Consider the following 16,978-nt stretch of genomic DNA (forward strand, 5'->3'; position numbering starts at 1 on the left):
CCCAAACGCTGTTGTGCTCAAAATATATCTTCATAAACAAAAAGGCACAGGGCGAACCCAAAGTGCAAAACATAAAGTACTCAGGAAATAGTAGGAGAGATTCCCCTCGGGAAACCAAGTAACATTTGCATATACAGTGATAGAGTGGGGATTGGAACCAGGTGTGTGTAATGATGACGAGACAAGTCCGGGATTGATGAGTGAAGGGCGTTTTCCAGCAGTAGGTTCGGCAGCAGCTAGAAGGCCGGCGACGCTGAACGCCTGAGCTGGACAGGACGGGGAGCCAAAGCGAAGGCTGGTGTGACACCCATCCTCTCCAACTAAGGTTTCACCAACCTCCTGTGACCTACAAACCTCTATTCTACCACTGTCTGCAGGAAGTCATCCTCTCTCATCCTCTCTCCCTGCCTCCTCATGGAAATCTCCCACCAGGCTTTTGAATTACTGCTGTGGTCCCCAGAGGCACTCCTCTGGTAGAGGAGATGGAGTAGTACGTGGAAGATAAGATGTCAGAGGAAGTGCTGTCAGAGCTCTGCATCAGCCATCAAAGCTGCATTGGCATGACACAGCAAGTATAGCCAAATCATCACACTAACTAATCATATGATACCTTGTGGTCATGCCCAAACCCCAAGCCCTTGACCCGTAGTCCAGTAACACATTGGCTCCAAAATGTAATCCAAGGGACATCTGGTCTGTGGGCACACAACTCTCTCACGCATGTAGGTCTATACACAGACACAAACATGAACATAACAATGCTCACATATGCACACACATGCACATACACACACAGCTGAGTGATGACATTGTTTGTCCACAGACACACAGTTATTAACTCCACATCTTGGCCGGAAATATAATGTACAGAGGAGTTCTTATATCCTGACATGTCCTTGACTGTAGGAGAGACTGTTGTCTTCCAAACCATAGAATAGGTTATACACCACCCTATCAGAGAAAATACTAAGGCTACACTCTGAGAAAAATAGGTGCTATCTAGAACCTATAAGGGTTTTCCATTTTTGGTTCTTAGTAGAACTAGTTTGGGTTTCATGTAGAACCCTGTCCACGGAGGCTTCTACATGAAACCCAAAAGGGTTCTACCTGGAACAATTAAGGGTTCTACCTGGAACCAGAAAGGGTTATCCTATGGGGACAGACAAACAACCCTTTTTTTTATGTGTGTGTTTGTCTTCATGCGTTTTGTAATTTTGTGTATTGTATATTTTAAGTGCTTGATGTATTTATGCAGGGCTCATCTGTAAAAGAGACCATAGTCTCAGTATGACTTCCCCGTCAAAATATGTTAGCAGGTGTTATGGCAGGTGCAATCAATGCAGTAAATGCCAAACAAGCACACAATAACCAACAATTCAAAAATAATCAAAAGTTGTTTTTCTGAGCAGTTGTTTGCAATTTACAGATAGACCTGTAGCGTATCTAGTCTACTGTAGAACTCCACTTTGGGATATCTCAAAACTATGCCTGTATGAAAGTGCAGTCTGGTTTAAAAGCATCGTAATGATTAACTTTCTAACAATATTTGATCTTTGCTTCTGTCATGCGCAGGTTGTCTCGAGCCCGCATTTTTGCTGTGATATTGTTGGTTACACAAGACTTCTGTAGCTACCTGTCACTACTGGTCGAGGTGAACATGAAAGTGAAAGCAGTGAAATCCCCAGATTGGTAGGCCTAGTCACCGCTCCAGACGGTAAAAGGTGTTGCTCAGGTGAGTGAAGCTATATTCTTTTGAAATTTAAAAGGGTGTATGCTTATGAGAAAAATGTATCTGTATGTCTGTAATGCTTACCCCTATAGAAAATATGAGCAGGGGATTCTGCTGAGGCAAATTGTTTTTACAGACTAGGTTTCATGCAAATTGGGGCATTTGTTATACAATTGAACTCTTTAGCCTCTGCATGCTAAGTATTACTTCGAAAATGGTGATGAATGTACTATAAGGCTATGCAGAGACATACTTCAATAGATACCAAACGGCTCTTTCCATTTTTACAGGCAAGTTTTAACATGTCACTGCAGCTATCAACAAATAAGCTGTCTCTCTGATGGAAATTTAAGTGGGGAGGATGTTTTTTCATCAACATTGTTGGGGAGTAGTGAACTACTGTACAGTTAAACTAGTAATGTAATTACATTTTGCAGTAGCTTGGTGGTAGTTGTTCTAAATTCAAATCTTGGTAGTGTTTTCAGTGGTATCTTGCTAGTGTTTTGTACATTTTTGCCACGTAGTGATACAGCTAACTACTGGAACTACACTACTAATAAAATATGGGTGAAGTAGGCAAGAATGTCCTTTCTTTTTCGTCATCAAACCTGCCTAATTCTCACTTTTGTTTTTAATAGGCTTAATTACACATTCTGTTAACATCTGACTCCAGAGTGAACTGTTCTTGCAATTTGTAGTCTATGACATTTCATATTTAGATATGGTAATTTTTCACGAAGTAGTATGGATGTAGTGAACTACTTTTTCTAAGTAACTTAATTTAAGTAAGCTATATTTTTCTTAAGGGCAGCTTTGGACACTTACTGACAGTTGTGGCTGTTTCGCGTGATGTATTGTTGTTTCTACCTTCTTGCCCTTTGTGCTGTTGTCTGTGCCCAATAATGTTTGTACCATGTTTTGTGCTGCTGCCATGTTGTGTTGCTACCATGTTGTTGTCATGTTGTGTTGCTACCATGCTATGTTTTCATGGCAGATGATTACATGGGCTGCTTTATATAATTAACATTTCAATATTTATTTATTTTTTCCATATTTTCTCATTGTTTCTGTGATCATTTTCTTTTTTTCTTTTTTTACATGTAAATTAAATTCTTTAAGAGTCTTTCCTGTTTAAGGAGTATTTTAGTATTTTGATACTTTGTGCAAGGCAATTGATCAGCATTAAAAGCTTGTGGATGGGGCTTCCCGAGTGGCGCAGCGGTCTAAGACACTGTATTGCAGTGCAAGCTGCGTTGCTACAGATGCCGGTTCGATACCTGTCCGTGTCGCAGCCGGCCGTGGCCGGGAGACCAATGAGGCGTCACACAATTGGCCCAGAGTCGTCCGGTTTAGGAGAGGGTTTGGCTGTCCTTGTCCCTTCGCGCTATTGCGACTCCTGTGGTGGGCCGGTCGCCAGGTTTACGGTGTTTCCCGGAAGCCAGCCGTACACATTGGTATGGCTGGGTTCCGGGTTAAGCTTGCATTGTGTCAAGAAGCAGTGCGGCTTGGCGGGGTTGTGTTTTGGAGGGCTCTCGACCTTCGCCTCTCCTGAGGCCGTACGGGAGTTACAGCATGTGTATGTGTATAATAGTAATATTTAAAATGACTAAATTGGGTAATTTTGTATACATTTATTTAAATTTGCATTGGGACGCTTCTTGGGGGATTCAGTTAAGATGCCGGCAAAGTCAGCTCAATTCCGATAGAGTAGACGGAAATGGCTCGATGTACTGTATTCTGGGCAGTCATTCATTTTGATTACGGATTGAGTCTGACACCCGATTCCAGGCCGATTCAATCAGTTCCGGTCCCCCGGAAGAGGGCCGCTTCTGGGCCAATTCTTCATTGCTAGCTGGGAAGAATTTGTTCTTAACTGACTTTCCTAGTTAAATGAAGGTTAAATAAAATTAAATAAGAAAGCTTTAGTGTAGCTTAACTTCTTCCAGTATGAAGTAATTGGTAGCTTGGTAAACTATATTTTCAGAGTAGCTTCCCCAACACGGCAAATCAATTAGGGGGTACCTTGGTTAAATGACCACACTCGTACCTTAAAAAGTGAACTTAGAAAAGCTGAACATAAATGGAAGGCCTGCAAACGTCAAGTATTCTGTGAGATAATGAAGGATCTGATGAGAAACTACAATGTTGCGGTTAAAGATGCAAGAGTGAAAGTTGTTTTTGAGCAATTGGTGGCTTATTTGAGTATGAACAACTTCAGTCAGGTTTCCGCTCACTTCACAATACGGAAACTGCTTTATTGAAAGTCAGTAATGTTAGGTTCTAATTATTAGAGTAAGAACTCGACGGACACTGTGGAAGCTTAAACCAAGTTTATTCTTCCCAAAGGATTGAACAGCTGAATCGACAAAAACATGTTTACAATAGTGGTGTTACATGTTTACAAATGTACCCCACTTTGGGTGGAGTCTCCTCCTTCTTGCTAAACATTGCATCTTTATTGCTAGGCAGGAAACTAAGTGATACGAGTAATAAACTTTCGACCCCCATCATCACTAATTCATGACTCTCTCCCCTTATCTCCCCTTATCAATGCCTGCCACATATGATCGTTTTCCCTATACTCAGTACATTCCAAGCTTAACTGCACCCACCATAGACCTTCCTCCTACAGATAACCATTCACTTCTGGTGTAGACCCTCTAAACCTAAGCGCTCAATATTTCAATAAGGTACCTGATAATTAACCCTATCCCAAGTTTAGGAGTTAGAACCCAGAATCAATCAGTAATAACCTTCTGTTGGCTGCCGATGCTGGTGAATGCTCTATCCTAGTTCTTTTGGATCTCAGTGCCGCCTTCGATACTATCGATCATAACATTCTTGTCTACCGGCTGGAGAGTTGGTTGGGAATCTACGGTATTGCCTTCGATTGGTTCGGGTCATATTTATGTGACTTACGTTTCTCAGTGAGCATGGGTGGTTCAGTATCGTCCCCAGCAACTATTCACTATGGTGTCCCTCAGGGGTCAATTCTAGGCCCAATCCTTTTTTCCCTGTACATGTGTCCCCTTGGTGACATCATTCGCGATCACAAAATTCAGTTTCACTGCTATGCGGATGACACACAGCTTTAGTTACCGATCAGATCCAGTGATCAAGCTAGTGTAGCTACCCTTCACAAGTGTCTTGTTGATATCATATGTTGGATGTCTGACAACTTCTTCCAGCTCAATGACAAGAAATCAGGTTGTTTTATTTGGCCCTCACCTTGCTAGAACCCAGACTGAGAATAACCTTGGTCCTTTGTCCACCAATGTAAAGCCTACAGCCAGAAACCTTGGTGTCTTCTTTGACCCTAATCTAAATCTTGATTTGCATGTAAAGAAGATTGTCCAGTCCTGCATTTATCATCTTAGAAATATAGCCAAAGTCAAGTATTTTATTTCAGTCGCTGATCAGGACAAAGTTAATCATGATTTTATTTCCTCACTCCTAGACTACAGAAAACTGCCATTAGAGCCCCTAGACTTTGGAATGGTCTGTTAGAGGAGATCAGGTTTGCGAATTCAGTGCCCCTTTTTAAATCCCTACTGAAGACAGACTTTTATAAAAATACATTCTTAGCAGTGACTTGTGAATTATTTGTCCCTGGCCGAGCGGCATATTAGAATATAATACTCCCTACATAGTAATTACAGGTTGTATCCTAATATGATTCTTACGCAATATAGGAATGCTACCCTTATTTTTAACTTGAGGTACTTTGCCAGGTTGGGTTGGTTACCATGATGGCACATCCTGTCTGTCACGTATACTCCCTCTCCGGCGCTCGTGGTCATCAGGCTGCTCATTATTACGCACACATGTCACCATCGTTACGCACATCAGCACCTCTTCAGACTCACCTGGACTTCAAAAGTTTGGGGTCACTTAGAAACGCTCTTGTTTTTGAAAGAAAAGCAAATTTTTTATCCATTTAAAATAACATCAAATTGATCAGAAATACAGTGTAGACATTGTTAATGTTGTAAATGACCCTTGTAGTTGGAAACGGCAGATTTTGAATGGAATATCTACATATGCGTACAGAGGCCCATTATCAGCAACCATCACTCCTTTGTTCCAATGGCACGTTGTGTTAGCTAATCCAAGTTTATCATTTTAAAAGGCTAATTGACCCTTTTGCAATTATGTTAGCACAGCTGAAAACTGTTGTTCTGATTAAAGAAGCAATAAAACTGGCCTTCTTTAGACTAGTTGATAGACTAGTTGATAGCTGTGCTAACAATTGTAAAAGGGTTTTCTAATGATCAATTATCTTTTTAAAATTAAAAACTTGGATTAGCTAACACAACGTGCCATTGGAACACAGGAGTGATGGTTGCTGATAATGGGCCTCGGTACGCCTATGTAGATATTCAATTTTTTTTTAAATCATACATTTCCAGCTACAGTAGTCATTTACAACATTAACAATGTCTACACTGTATTTCTGATCAATTTTATGTTATTTTAATGGACAATTTTTTTTGCTTCTCTTTAAAAAAAACAAGTACCCCAAACTTTTGAAAAATAGTGTATGTCACTCCCTTTGGTTCTTTCCCTAGGCATTATTGTTTCTGTTCCTGTGACTCTGTGTTCCATGTCTGTACGCTGCTCGTGTTTCTTGTTTTGTTCCATGTTCGTTTATTTATTAAAATTATTCACTCCCTGTATTTGCTTCCCGACTCCCAGCGTATACGTTAGAGAATAACACCTCACCAAAGTGGAGCATCAGGGATAAAAAAAAAAAATTCTGAGTTTGGGTGACGTCGGGTCTGGATGCCGCAACCGGGGATGCCTCAGCTGGCTCGTCAGGTTTCCATGCCTCGGCCGTTTCGTCAATTTTACAAGACGCGGTTGGCTCGGCAGTCTCCAACGCCTCAGCCAGGTCGGCAGGCTCCCACGCCTCAGCCGGCTCGGCAGTCTCCTACGCCTCAGCAGGCTCCCATCCCTCAACCTGTTCATCAGGTTCCCGCGCCTCAGCAGAAGCAACCGGCCCTCTCCTTGTCCTCGGGACTGTCCTCCTTCTGGTCGGCGTCCTGCAACTAGAGCCGCGCATCAGGGAGGGGGCACTGTCACATACACTCCCTCTCTGGCATTTGAGGTCGTCAGGCTGCTCATTATTACGCACACCTGTCACCGTCATTACGCGCTTCAGCGCCTCATCAGACTCACCTGGACTCACTCACCTGCCTGATTACCTTCCCTATATATGTCACTCCCTTTGGTTCTTTCCCGAGGCGTTATTGTGTCTGTTCCTGTGACTCTGTTTGTGTTCCATAGACATACGCTGCTCAGGTTTCTTGGTTTGTTCCATGTTCATTTATTTATTAAATTATTCTCTCCCTGTACTTGCTTCCCGACTCCCAGTGTACACGTTATACTGCCCCTGTTCCTCTTACCTTCAAGAGAAAATAGCATGTTGTCTGTAAACAGAAGCTGTTCCTGCTGACTGCTGAGACAGGCACCAAAAGCTACAGGCACTTTTAACAACACATTCCACAGACACCGCCTTACCTGACTCAAGAGATTTATTTTTTAGAGACATTTTTCATCTTTCCCCTACCATTTTATTTTAGTAACCAGGGACATTCGATGGCAAGCGGTGATCAGATGGCAGAGATTGGGGAACCTGGGGACATGGAGGAGGTGAATGAAGCTCAGGGTCTAGAGGACGGATCCTCCCTCAAATCCACCATGGAGAGGAACAGGAAGACCCAACCCGACGGCCCGGTGAAGGAGAAGAAACTGGGGATGATGAAGCAATTCAGGGAGAGCATGAAGCGGGTTGGAGAGAGGAGTCCTCTGGCCTCAAACAGCAAAGGGTCAAAGGACAGACCCTATTCAGACCAGGGGGGGGACAGTATTGACCCTGAAGTGACATCTCTGACCCATCAGTTGCCGCCCCCTCACTCACCAAGTAAGTTTTACTCGGGTTTGTCCCTCTGTCAAATTAAGTGAGTTATGAAATATCCTCTTTAGTCAAGAAATGGCTTCCCAAGGTCATGGGAAGAGGAAGTCTCAGGAGACACAGGATGACAATATAAATTACAGGAAGGACTCTCCTATGCACTGTATTGGGGACTTGTATTTATTTATTTTCAGCCTGACATAGGCCAGACTGAGCAGGGGGTTTTCCTCATTACTCAATAACTTACATTCCTATCTTAATCAGAAAACAGCTCTCAACCAAGCAGGATATACACTAACATAACTAACCTTCGTAAAATAACAAATCTGACAGAAGCTGCTTAACCAGATGCCAACGTAGTATCTTTTTCTGTTTGTGCGTGTGTGTGACTGTACGACTTTTCGTTTGTACACACACACACACAAACAGTCAGCACACCCACTATTACACTGAAAAAGTAGTTACATTTCTACCGGTATTCATTTTCAAAGAGATCAGCAACTCTCTCTCTCGCTCAGGTTTGAGTGCTGGGTCTCCTGTGGCCTCTCCCCTGAAGAGTCCAGGTGAGTTTTTTCAAAGGAAGGAGGGAGAAGAGATTGCAGAAGATTCACCACCATCCCAGAAAAAAGACTCCAGAACACACTCAGGTACACTGCTGTTAACCCAACCGACCAGAACTTGTTCTTGTCAAAGGTTGTTTTTAAAGGTTGTTTGCAGTAGGCATAGATGCTGTTCAAAGACAAGCACAAATACATCTCTTTCACTGAGAGAATTCTAGAGAGCTTTGTTGGGATATCCTGAGTCTTTTCAAGGTCTTCATAATCTGATCTCTGTATTGGCCATCTATAGACTCATCAACCATTGCTTCCATTCGACGGAGTTTGCGACTTAAGAAGGACAAGACCCTCAAACAGGAGCCGCTCCAGCCTGTCACTGAGATCACGGTGGAGGAGCGTGTAGAGATCAAAGAGTCATACATACTCCCAGAGATACCCCTCACACCCCTCTCAGGTGAGGCTCACCCCCCCCCCCTCTTTCTCAATCACACTCTCTTTCACTTTGATTTGTCTCGTCCATCTTTCTTTGTTTTAGCAACAGAGATCACAAGAGATCTTATCTGTGATGTAAATCACTATGCTTGTGTGTGCAGTATGTGTGTATTAGGTAAAACAGCCTGAACTTCCACAGACGGATAACAGTCGTCTCTCTATGCACTAAGGCCTTCACTCTGTCTGCTCTTACTCTCCAGTGATGCAGATCAACGAGCTGATTAAGACTGAGGTGCTGGAGGAGGCCCACCTGAACCTCCTCTCCCTACGCCAGGAGTTCCAGCGGGAGAGGGATGAGTGCACGGAGGAGGCCTCCCCCATGGAGCTGGCCAAGAAGGAGAAGGACCTGAGCATCCTTTACAGAGCCATGCAGGAAAAGGTGAAGGAGATAGTGCGCAACTCCAACAGCCTTCCCTCCCGCAACAAGGAGCTCCTGATTCATGTGGCCCGCGTCATCCAGGAGGAGGAGAAGAGGGAGGCAGAGCCCGGGGGCGTGGTTGGGCTAGGGTACTGGCGGGGTGCCTGGAGGGAGGCTGTGAGCGAGGGGGTCGAGGAAACGTTGAAGAGAGTTCATCTGGACAGGCCCGAGCAGAATGCCTCCTGGCTGGCTATCCACCTGGGTCTGCTGGGCAAGGCCATCGTAGAAGACTTGGAGAAGGTGAAGGGAGAGCTGCAGGGCTCTTACCCACCCAGCTTCAATGTGTTCAGCACCTACATGAGCTCTTACCATGGTGCAGTCAGCCAGCACCTGAACACACTTCAGCAGCAAGTGACAGATCTGAAGGACTACTACGCCCTGCTGGACTGGATCATCAATAGCTATGAGAGGTGAGGAAGACTAAAAGTAATTGTCTTGACTAAGAAGTACAGTGTATATAAACAAAATGTTTTCTAGGACTCAAAATGGTGAGTATTATTGTATCTGAGAGACACCATCCCTGTTAAACAGTGAGAAGATAATGAGCAGTCCTTCATTGAGACCAGAGATGGAGGCTGAGAAAACAGGCCTCTCACTGGAGGAGGGCTTCCTGGACCAGCTCAAGGGGAAATACTGCATGCGGGCTAAGGTAAGGGATCGGACACTCCTAAGAGACAGATGGAAAGATGTTTAGGAGGAATTCAGATTGAAAGCAGGTACACTAGAAGAGTTTACAAACATTTTTGTTATATTTTGCTCATCAGTCCTTTAGCCTTTATTATTCTTTTGCTTTCCATGTCTTTTCCAGGAGGACATGAGAGCTTCGCTGGATAGAATATTAGAGCTTGAAAACGAGGACATTTGGATAAAGAAACAGGCACCAGAGACCGATGATGAACACTTCTTGAACTCTGAGATACACATGGATATTTGGACGGTATTGTTTTGTCATGATTTCATATGTTGCAATACTGTCATATCTCCATTAGAGGGCAACATTGCCTACTTAGTTACATTTTCATTGTAGTGACAGGCTACTATTACTTTGTAAGAGTTGAAACTGATGTTGCTTTCTTTGTAGAAAGTTAAGAGCAATGCTGTTAACTCCAAGAGGATTGATGTGAACCTGGAGATGAGAGTAGTCTGTTCCTGCCTGGAAGAGTTGGAGCAGTTTCCCAAACGGTATGCTCTGCAACAGTTCTGCAACAGCATTTCGCTACACTCGCAATAACATCTGCTAATCATGTGTATGCGACCAATAAAATGTTATTTGATTTGAGTCTGCTTTTTCTATCTCTATCCTAACCATTATTCACTGGAAAAACAAAACCGGGCCTTCTCCTTTGCTTGTTAATAACCCCATGCCTTATATATGTTTTATCTCTCCATCTCCATAGATTTGAGACTAAATTAAGGTACTGCTGTAACAGTGTGGAAAACCCTTCACTTTGGGCTGACTATCAGATAACCTACATCAACAGCTTTACAGCTCTTAAGTAAGTCTGACTCCTCTTCACTACATCCGGTAAACAACACTCCCCCCGAATGCGGAAGACAAATTTCAGTTGAATACATTCAGTTGGACAAAAGACTAGGTATCCCCCTTTCCCTTTCCGCCACCCACAATGGAGACTTTTATGTCCTGGACAACAGTTGCTAGGCAGTCAGTTCAGCTTGCCAGACACTTTGGGGTGCATTCACCAAAGGAAGGTGTGAATAAATGAGACATTTGACTGCTGCCTAAAAGATTTACCTAAGAACAGAAGTCTTGGATCAGAAGAACAGCGTCAGTAACAATTAGTTTAATACTATCTCAGTGATTTGATGCACATTTTTTGTTTGCAACCATATTTTAATGGTATAATGTCATGCATTTAGGTACAAGTTTAACTTCACTATGTCTGATTTGAAGTTGCCACTTATGCAACAGAAGTGTGATGGAAAACTGGGACGATGAAACAACTGTAAGAGAGTATTTATTTAATGTGCATTTTCTGTGGAACCCAAATAAGCTAATTTAGCCTGCCTGCAAGATGCTGTTCAAGATAACCATAAAAAATACACAAGTCATGTTGAATTATGGATAAATATGTACAAACCAACTCAAACATACTCAAACACATGCAGGCACAGTGGCACACTATATCATATTATTGTATAAGTGAAAGTGTATTGAAGAGCAAAGCTGTTTCCAGCCAACAGGCATTTCTGAAGTATATCACTGCCAGTCTAAAGAGAGAAACACCACGTGGTTTCAGGGAAACGGAGCTGCGCAAAATAACTGCCTAGGGGTTTAAGCTGTAGAAAGAGTAAGACCTCTCTCCATGCTCAGAGCTGGTAATGCCACTGAATCAATCCACAGCATGCCTATGTCAGTCAAAAAAGAGGAACATAGTATTAGAGATGGGCAGAAAAAGTCAGAATTCTCTTCTGCAGATTTAGTTATTCATGTTCAAGGAGACAGGACACTCAGACGGCCAGATATAACTTTATACTGTTTAGTCGTATTTCCTACTATTGGCATAATGTTTGTTTGGATAATCTCATGTCGCAGCTCTATCAAGACAACATAGCCCTTCTTCCCCAAATGACCAAATCCATCTGTCACAAATGTTTCCAAACAGACTCCGAAAACACCACCGTTTCACAAGAAACATCACATAGTTACACAAACAAAACATCATTCTGACAACCCCTGTTGAAACCCTCACGCCATTCCCCCTTCACCCCCCTTCCCCAACGTAGTGTTCTGATGAATTGAACATAGGTGTGTATGAATGACAACCTGACCTAACCTCTGACCACTTTCATTTCCCTCTTTCTCTTCCTCCAGGGAGCATATGGAGGGCTACAGGGAGAGCTGCCCAACACAAGTGGACCATCTCAGCAGAGAGGTGGATGGCCTGGTCCATAGACTGGTCCAGGGCCTGGAGGACCAGTTTAAAAATGATGTCAGGGTAGGTTAGGAAGTTTGATTGACCTTTGACCTTGTCCTCGTTCTACAAATGCCCTGATAGCCTGAGTTGATCAGAGTGTGTTGAGGTGATTGAGATTTGTCTTTGCTACTGTAACTTTAGTCCGTCCCCTCGCGCGAACCAGGGACCCTCTGCACACATCAACAACAGTCACCCACAAAGCATCGTTACCCATCGTTCCACAAAGGCACAAATAACTAGCTAGCCATTTCACATCCGTTACACTCACCCCCCTTTCGACCTCCTCCTTTTCCGCAGCAACCAGTGATCCATCCGGGTCAACAGCATCAATGTAACAGTTTAACTTTAGTCCGTCCCCTCGCCCCGACGCGAACCAGGGACCCTCTGCACACATCAACAACAGTCACCCACGAAGCATCGTTATCCATCGCTCCACAAAGGCCGCGGCCCTTGCAGGGCAAGGGGAACCACTACTTCACTGATTGAAAGGCTATTAGCGCGCACCACCGCTAACTAGCTAGACATTTCACATCCGTTACACTACTTGTCTCGGGTGACCTGGAAGTTACTTAGTTTGGTAGCCTAGTGATTTACTCCTTGCACATGTTTTTGTAAAGGCTTTTAAACTAAGGTCTCAATTGCTCCTGCTGTCAATGTTATGGATGGGGGATCAAAAACAAACAAACAAAAAAATGTGTGAGGGAATGGGTGGGTTAATATGCGTCTGTTTCTTCCAGCCCTACCTCAGGAGAATGATGACGAGGAAGTGGCTCTCCACAGATGAGGACTTCCAACAGCTGTATAGCAGTACAGAGAAGCTGACCCATCGCTGTTTACAAATGAAATCTCCATATGCACAGGTAAGGAATCGGGAAGTGCTGTTCATATTGTTTTAAATTAAGGATATAACACTCAATTAAGCAAATACTCAGAATTTTACTTGGTGATATGGTGCTGCTAGTGATAGACAACATTTAGAGACAGAATACAGACACCGGAGTTTAAACAAAGTTTACATACATTATATAATACAACTAAGTAGAGTGAGCATAGAGCTATAAAAGAATGAGCCGTTTTTTTCAGCTGCCACAAGTAGTACATGCGCTGGTGTTCCTTCTTGGTGACCGTTGTGATGTCCTTCCACTTGAGCTTGTGGGAGTTGATGGTCCCCAGGAATTTGAATGATTCAGCAGTGCTAAGAGCTGAGCCATCAATGTCAAGGGGGAGAGATGGGGGAGGGCGGTTTCTGAAGTCAACCACCATTTCCCGCGGTTTTGCCTTTGTTGAGTTCCAAGTTATTACGACTGCACCAGGCCACTAGCCGATCGACCTTTCCACAGTACAAGGACTCATCGCCATTGGTGATGAGACCGACCATAGTGGTGTCATCTGCAAACTTGAGTAGTTTGACAGATGCGTTGTTGAAGGTGCAGTCATTGGTGTAGAGTGAGAAGAGGTGAGAGCATGCAGCCTTGCAGCGCTCCGGTGCTGAGAGAAAGAGTTCCAAAAGGTGTTTTTCCTGTTTGGCAGGAATTCAGTGATCCAATGACAGATGGAGCTGGACACATTCAGCTGGGAGAGTTTGTCTTGTAGCGGTTCTGGGATGATGGTATTGAACGCAGAACTAAAGTCCACAAACAGTATCCTTGCATATGTCTTTGGATTCTCCAGGTGTTTGAGGATGTAGTGTAGGCCCATGTTGACAGCGTCATCCACAGACCAGTTAGCTCTGTAGGCAAACTGCAGTGCTTCGAGGAAAGCGTCATTGATGTTTGTGAGATGGAACAGTACCAGACGCTAAAAAGTTTTCATGATGACCAAGGTGAGTGCTACAAGTCTGTAGTCATTCAGACAGGAACAGTGCATTGCTCTAGTGTCTGGTTGAATATGTCTGTGAAAACGGGAGAGCTGGTCAGCGCAGTGCTTAAGTATGGCTGGAGAGACCGTGTCCGGGCCAGCAGCCTCCCTGCTATTCTCTTTCCTCAAGAGTCTTGCTGGAAGGTGACCATGCATAGACTGGAAAATGGATTAAAGTAGCTTCTTGAGTTGATGTGGAAATTTCGGTGAACTGCCAGGAAAAGCAGTAAAAGGCAGAGGAGGATGGATGTCACTTAGTTGATTAGGATGATGTCAGTCACGTGAAAGAATGTAAACAGTGAAAACAGCAGACTTTCATTTCTCTTTTTAATTATTTTCTCTTGCCCCACTGTTCCCTGTGTTCCTCTGCATCAGACCTTTTGGAGCCGCTTGCACTACTACGTGGTGAAAGAGTATGTCTCCCAGCTGATGAAAAACAACTACTCCTGTAAGAACAGGAAGCATGACAAAGCCGCCACCAAGATGAGGGCGCAGTGGGATAAACTCAAGGATCTGTTTGAGGAAATGGTAGCTAACACTTCTTAACCCTGAACCACAATCTGACCGTTCTAAGATTGTTTTATCAATTTACATCCACACACATTCCACTTTTCATGTTCATTCAACATTGTTTAAAATGTAGAATACTACAGTACATAGATTTGTTTCATCGTTATGTCTTTGTGTTTTGAGGAATGTTACTTTGTATAATCAGAAAGGCCCCTCAGTGCTGTCATTAAACAAATGACTTGTTATAACCATTCAAGACTACAAGACACACAAATACTTTCCTCTTCTATAAGACAACCCATGACTGGCTCCACCGAGTAGGAGACCACCTGAGTAACATCATTGGGGAAACAAACAAGAGGGACATAAAGAACCACCTGAAACTTTTAGTTGCCGACTATCCAGACATCAGGTAATACCATGCATCTTCCTGAGGTCACATCTTGTATCTGTTGATTTTGGTAATCAACAGAGTATACCGGTGTAATATGCACAGTATAAATTACAAAAAAAGAGCAAGTTAAAAAAACATAATATGAATTCTACTCTGACTCTGTTATGGCCCTGTTGCTGTGAAGAGAGAACAGCAGTGGAAGACAAAGTAGGTCAGTGGTTAGCAGTGTTCATCAGACAGGGGGAGCATGTTGACAGTAGCAGATTGAGAGGGAGCAGAAAGCATTGTTGATTCCTGAGAGCAGTAGAGCAAGATACTTACCCTCAGATTACACAGACCCACACAGATTTCGAAAACAAATCAAATTTTGAACAACTCCCATATCTATTGGGTGAAATACCACAGTGTGCCATCACAGCAGCAAGATTTGTGACAAGTTGCCACAAGAAAAGGGCAACCAGTGAAGAACAAACACATTTGTAAATACAACCCATATTTGTTTATTTTCCCTTTTGTAACACTGTCCATAATATGACATTTGAAATGTCTTTATTGCTTTGAAACGTTTGTGTGTTATGTTTACTGTTCATTTTTTGTTTATTTCACTTTTGTTTATTGTCTATTTCACGTGCTTTGGCAATGTTTCCCATGTGAAAAAAGCCCATTGAATTGACTACAAAGCAGGGTTGACAGTGGGGGGTGTTCCCCGATGAGGCATGACCACTTGTATGTTGTGCTGTACTTTCCCAGAACATTGTCCTGGTCTGGGTTTTTAATTGTGCTGTACTTTCCCAGAACATTGTCCTGGTCTGGGTCTTTAATTGTGCTGTACTTTCCCAGAACATTGTCCTGGTCTGGGTCTTTAATTGTGCTGTGCTTTCCCAGAACATTGTCCTGGTCTGGGTTTTTGTGAACCTCTCTGACATGTGATTTGTTGATTGAACTTTAGTAAACTACATATCAAGATTCACTTAATTTTTTGTCTCTGTCTGCAGTAAGAAGCACCTGTCGGCTGTGCTGTACTTCAGGGGCTTGATGCGGGGCAGGGAGAGACAGGTGATCCTGCAGCGTCTCACTGAGCTGAAGAGGGAACTGGGAACCGCAGGGAACATTGGAGATAATAGAAGAGCCCTCTTCAGTGACATGCAGGTCACAGTCACCAATACAGACTGTCTGGCTGACATTCCGTTGTTCTGCATCCTCCCAGACAGACAATAAACGGACCTAGATACAGGAGCCTACACAGAGATGATAACCTAACCAAACTGTCTGCAAAATAACATACTGTATCACAAGTAGGATCACCTCGCACAAATCAAACTTAGAATAATGATTAATATAATCAAAGGGATGCTTTAAGACGCCTCATTTGTTTCCTATCATGTATTGTTACTACAGCCCACTGTCGCAAAAGAAGCTTAGGACACAAATAATAATGGGGCTGATTGCTAAATGAAAGATCAGCTTTAATATTGCAGATTGTGGCTTCCATCAATGTAATTGTCTGCATTTCCAATCCCCCATATATTTTTTTGTAAATATATCTATTAAAAAATATATAGATATATTTTCCTTTATTTTCCCCTAACCCTACCATCCCTCCCCTAATTGGCATAAACTAATGAACAACAACACGTAGGCTTCTACATACTATATACATTTTACGGACACAGTATATTTTACAATAGTTATCTTTTGTTTGTTTTTAGTCCCGTCCTTCAGCTCCACTCAACCCTTCCCATCTATCTCTGAACACCATTTCATTTGGCATATATTTTTTAACTGTGCTGTTTCACAAAACTTCTGAACCTTTATATTCTCATAGATTCTACATATTGTAAATAAATAAATACTCATTTTGCTAAGAGTATTATTATAGTATTGATCGATTGACTATGACTTTTTGAATCACCCAGCAGTGCTATTTGCAGAGGAGGACTGTAACGTTCGTCGTAATCCTCCTCGTCTGAGGAGGAGCAAGGATCGGACCAAAGCGCAGCGTGGTTTGAATACATACTTTAATATATTAAACAAAGACGAACACGAAGAACACTTGACAACTACAAAACAATAAACGACGTGAACAAACGAACGAAAACAGTAACGTGTGGCGAACAAACACAGACACGGCAACAATCACCCACAAACAAACAGTGAAAACAGTCAACCTT

At 43.0% G+C, this 16,978-nt stretch overlaps 1 protein-coding gene across 1 annotated transcript; it reads left to right on the forward strand.

Moving 5' to 3' along the window:
• Positions 1-1,616: 1,616 nt before the first annotated feature.
• On the forward strand, positions 1,617-16,688 carry LOC139553476 (exocyst complex component 3-like protein 4). Its single transcript, XM_071365824.1, has 14 exons — positions 1,617-1,732; positions 7,312-7,652; positions 8,162-8,290; positions 8,493-8,654; positions 8,893-9,520; positions 9,642-9,759; positions 9,919-10,047; positions 10,192-10,292; positions 10,508-10,606; positions 11,944-12,067; positions 12,784-12,906; positions 14,279-14,431; positions 14,707-14,825; positions 15,803-16,688. The coding sequence occupies exons 2-14, from the start codon at positions 7,328-7,330 to the stop codon at positions 16,023-16,025; spliced, it is 2,433 nt and encodes an 810-aa protein (XP_071221925.1). The 5' UTR covers positions 1,617-1,732; positions 7,312-7,327; the 3' UTR covers positions 16,026-16,688.
• The last annotated feature ends 290 nt before the right edge of the window (positions 16,689-16,978 follow it).

This window comes from Salvelinus alpinus, chromosome 25, assembly GCF_045679555.1.
Source record: "Salvelinus alpinus chromosome 25, SLU_Salpinus.1, whole genome shotgun sequence".
Classification (NCBI taxonomy): Eukaryota; Metazoa; Chordata; class Actinopteri; order Salmoniformes; family Salmonidae; genus Salvelinus; species Salvelinus alpinus.

Coding starts and splice junctions, on each gene's coding strand:
- LOC139553476 (XM_071365824.1), top strand. CDS start 7,328: ATGGCAAGCGGTGATCAGATGGCAGAGATTGGGGAACCTGGGGACATG. Junction 12,068..12,783: donor AGTTTAAAAATGATGTCAGG/GTAGGTTAGGAA, acceptor TGTTTCTTCCAG/CCCTACCTCAGGAGAATGAT. Junction 14,826..15,802: donor GCCGACTATCCAGACATCAG/GTAATACCATGC, acceptor CTCTGTCTGCAG/TAAGAAGCACCTGTCGGCTG.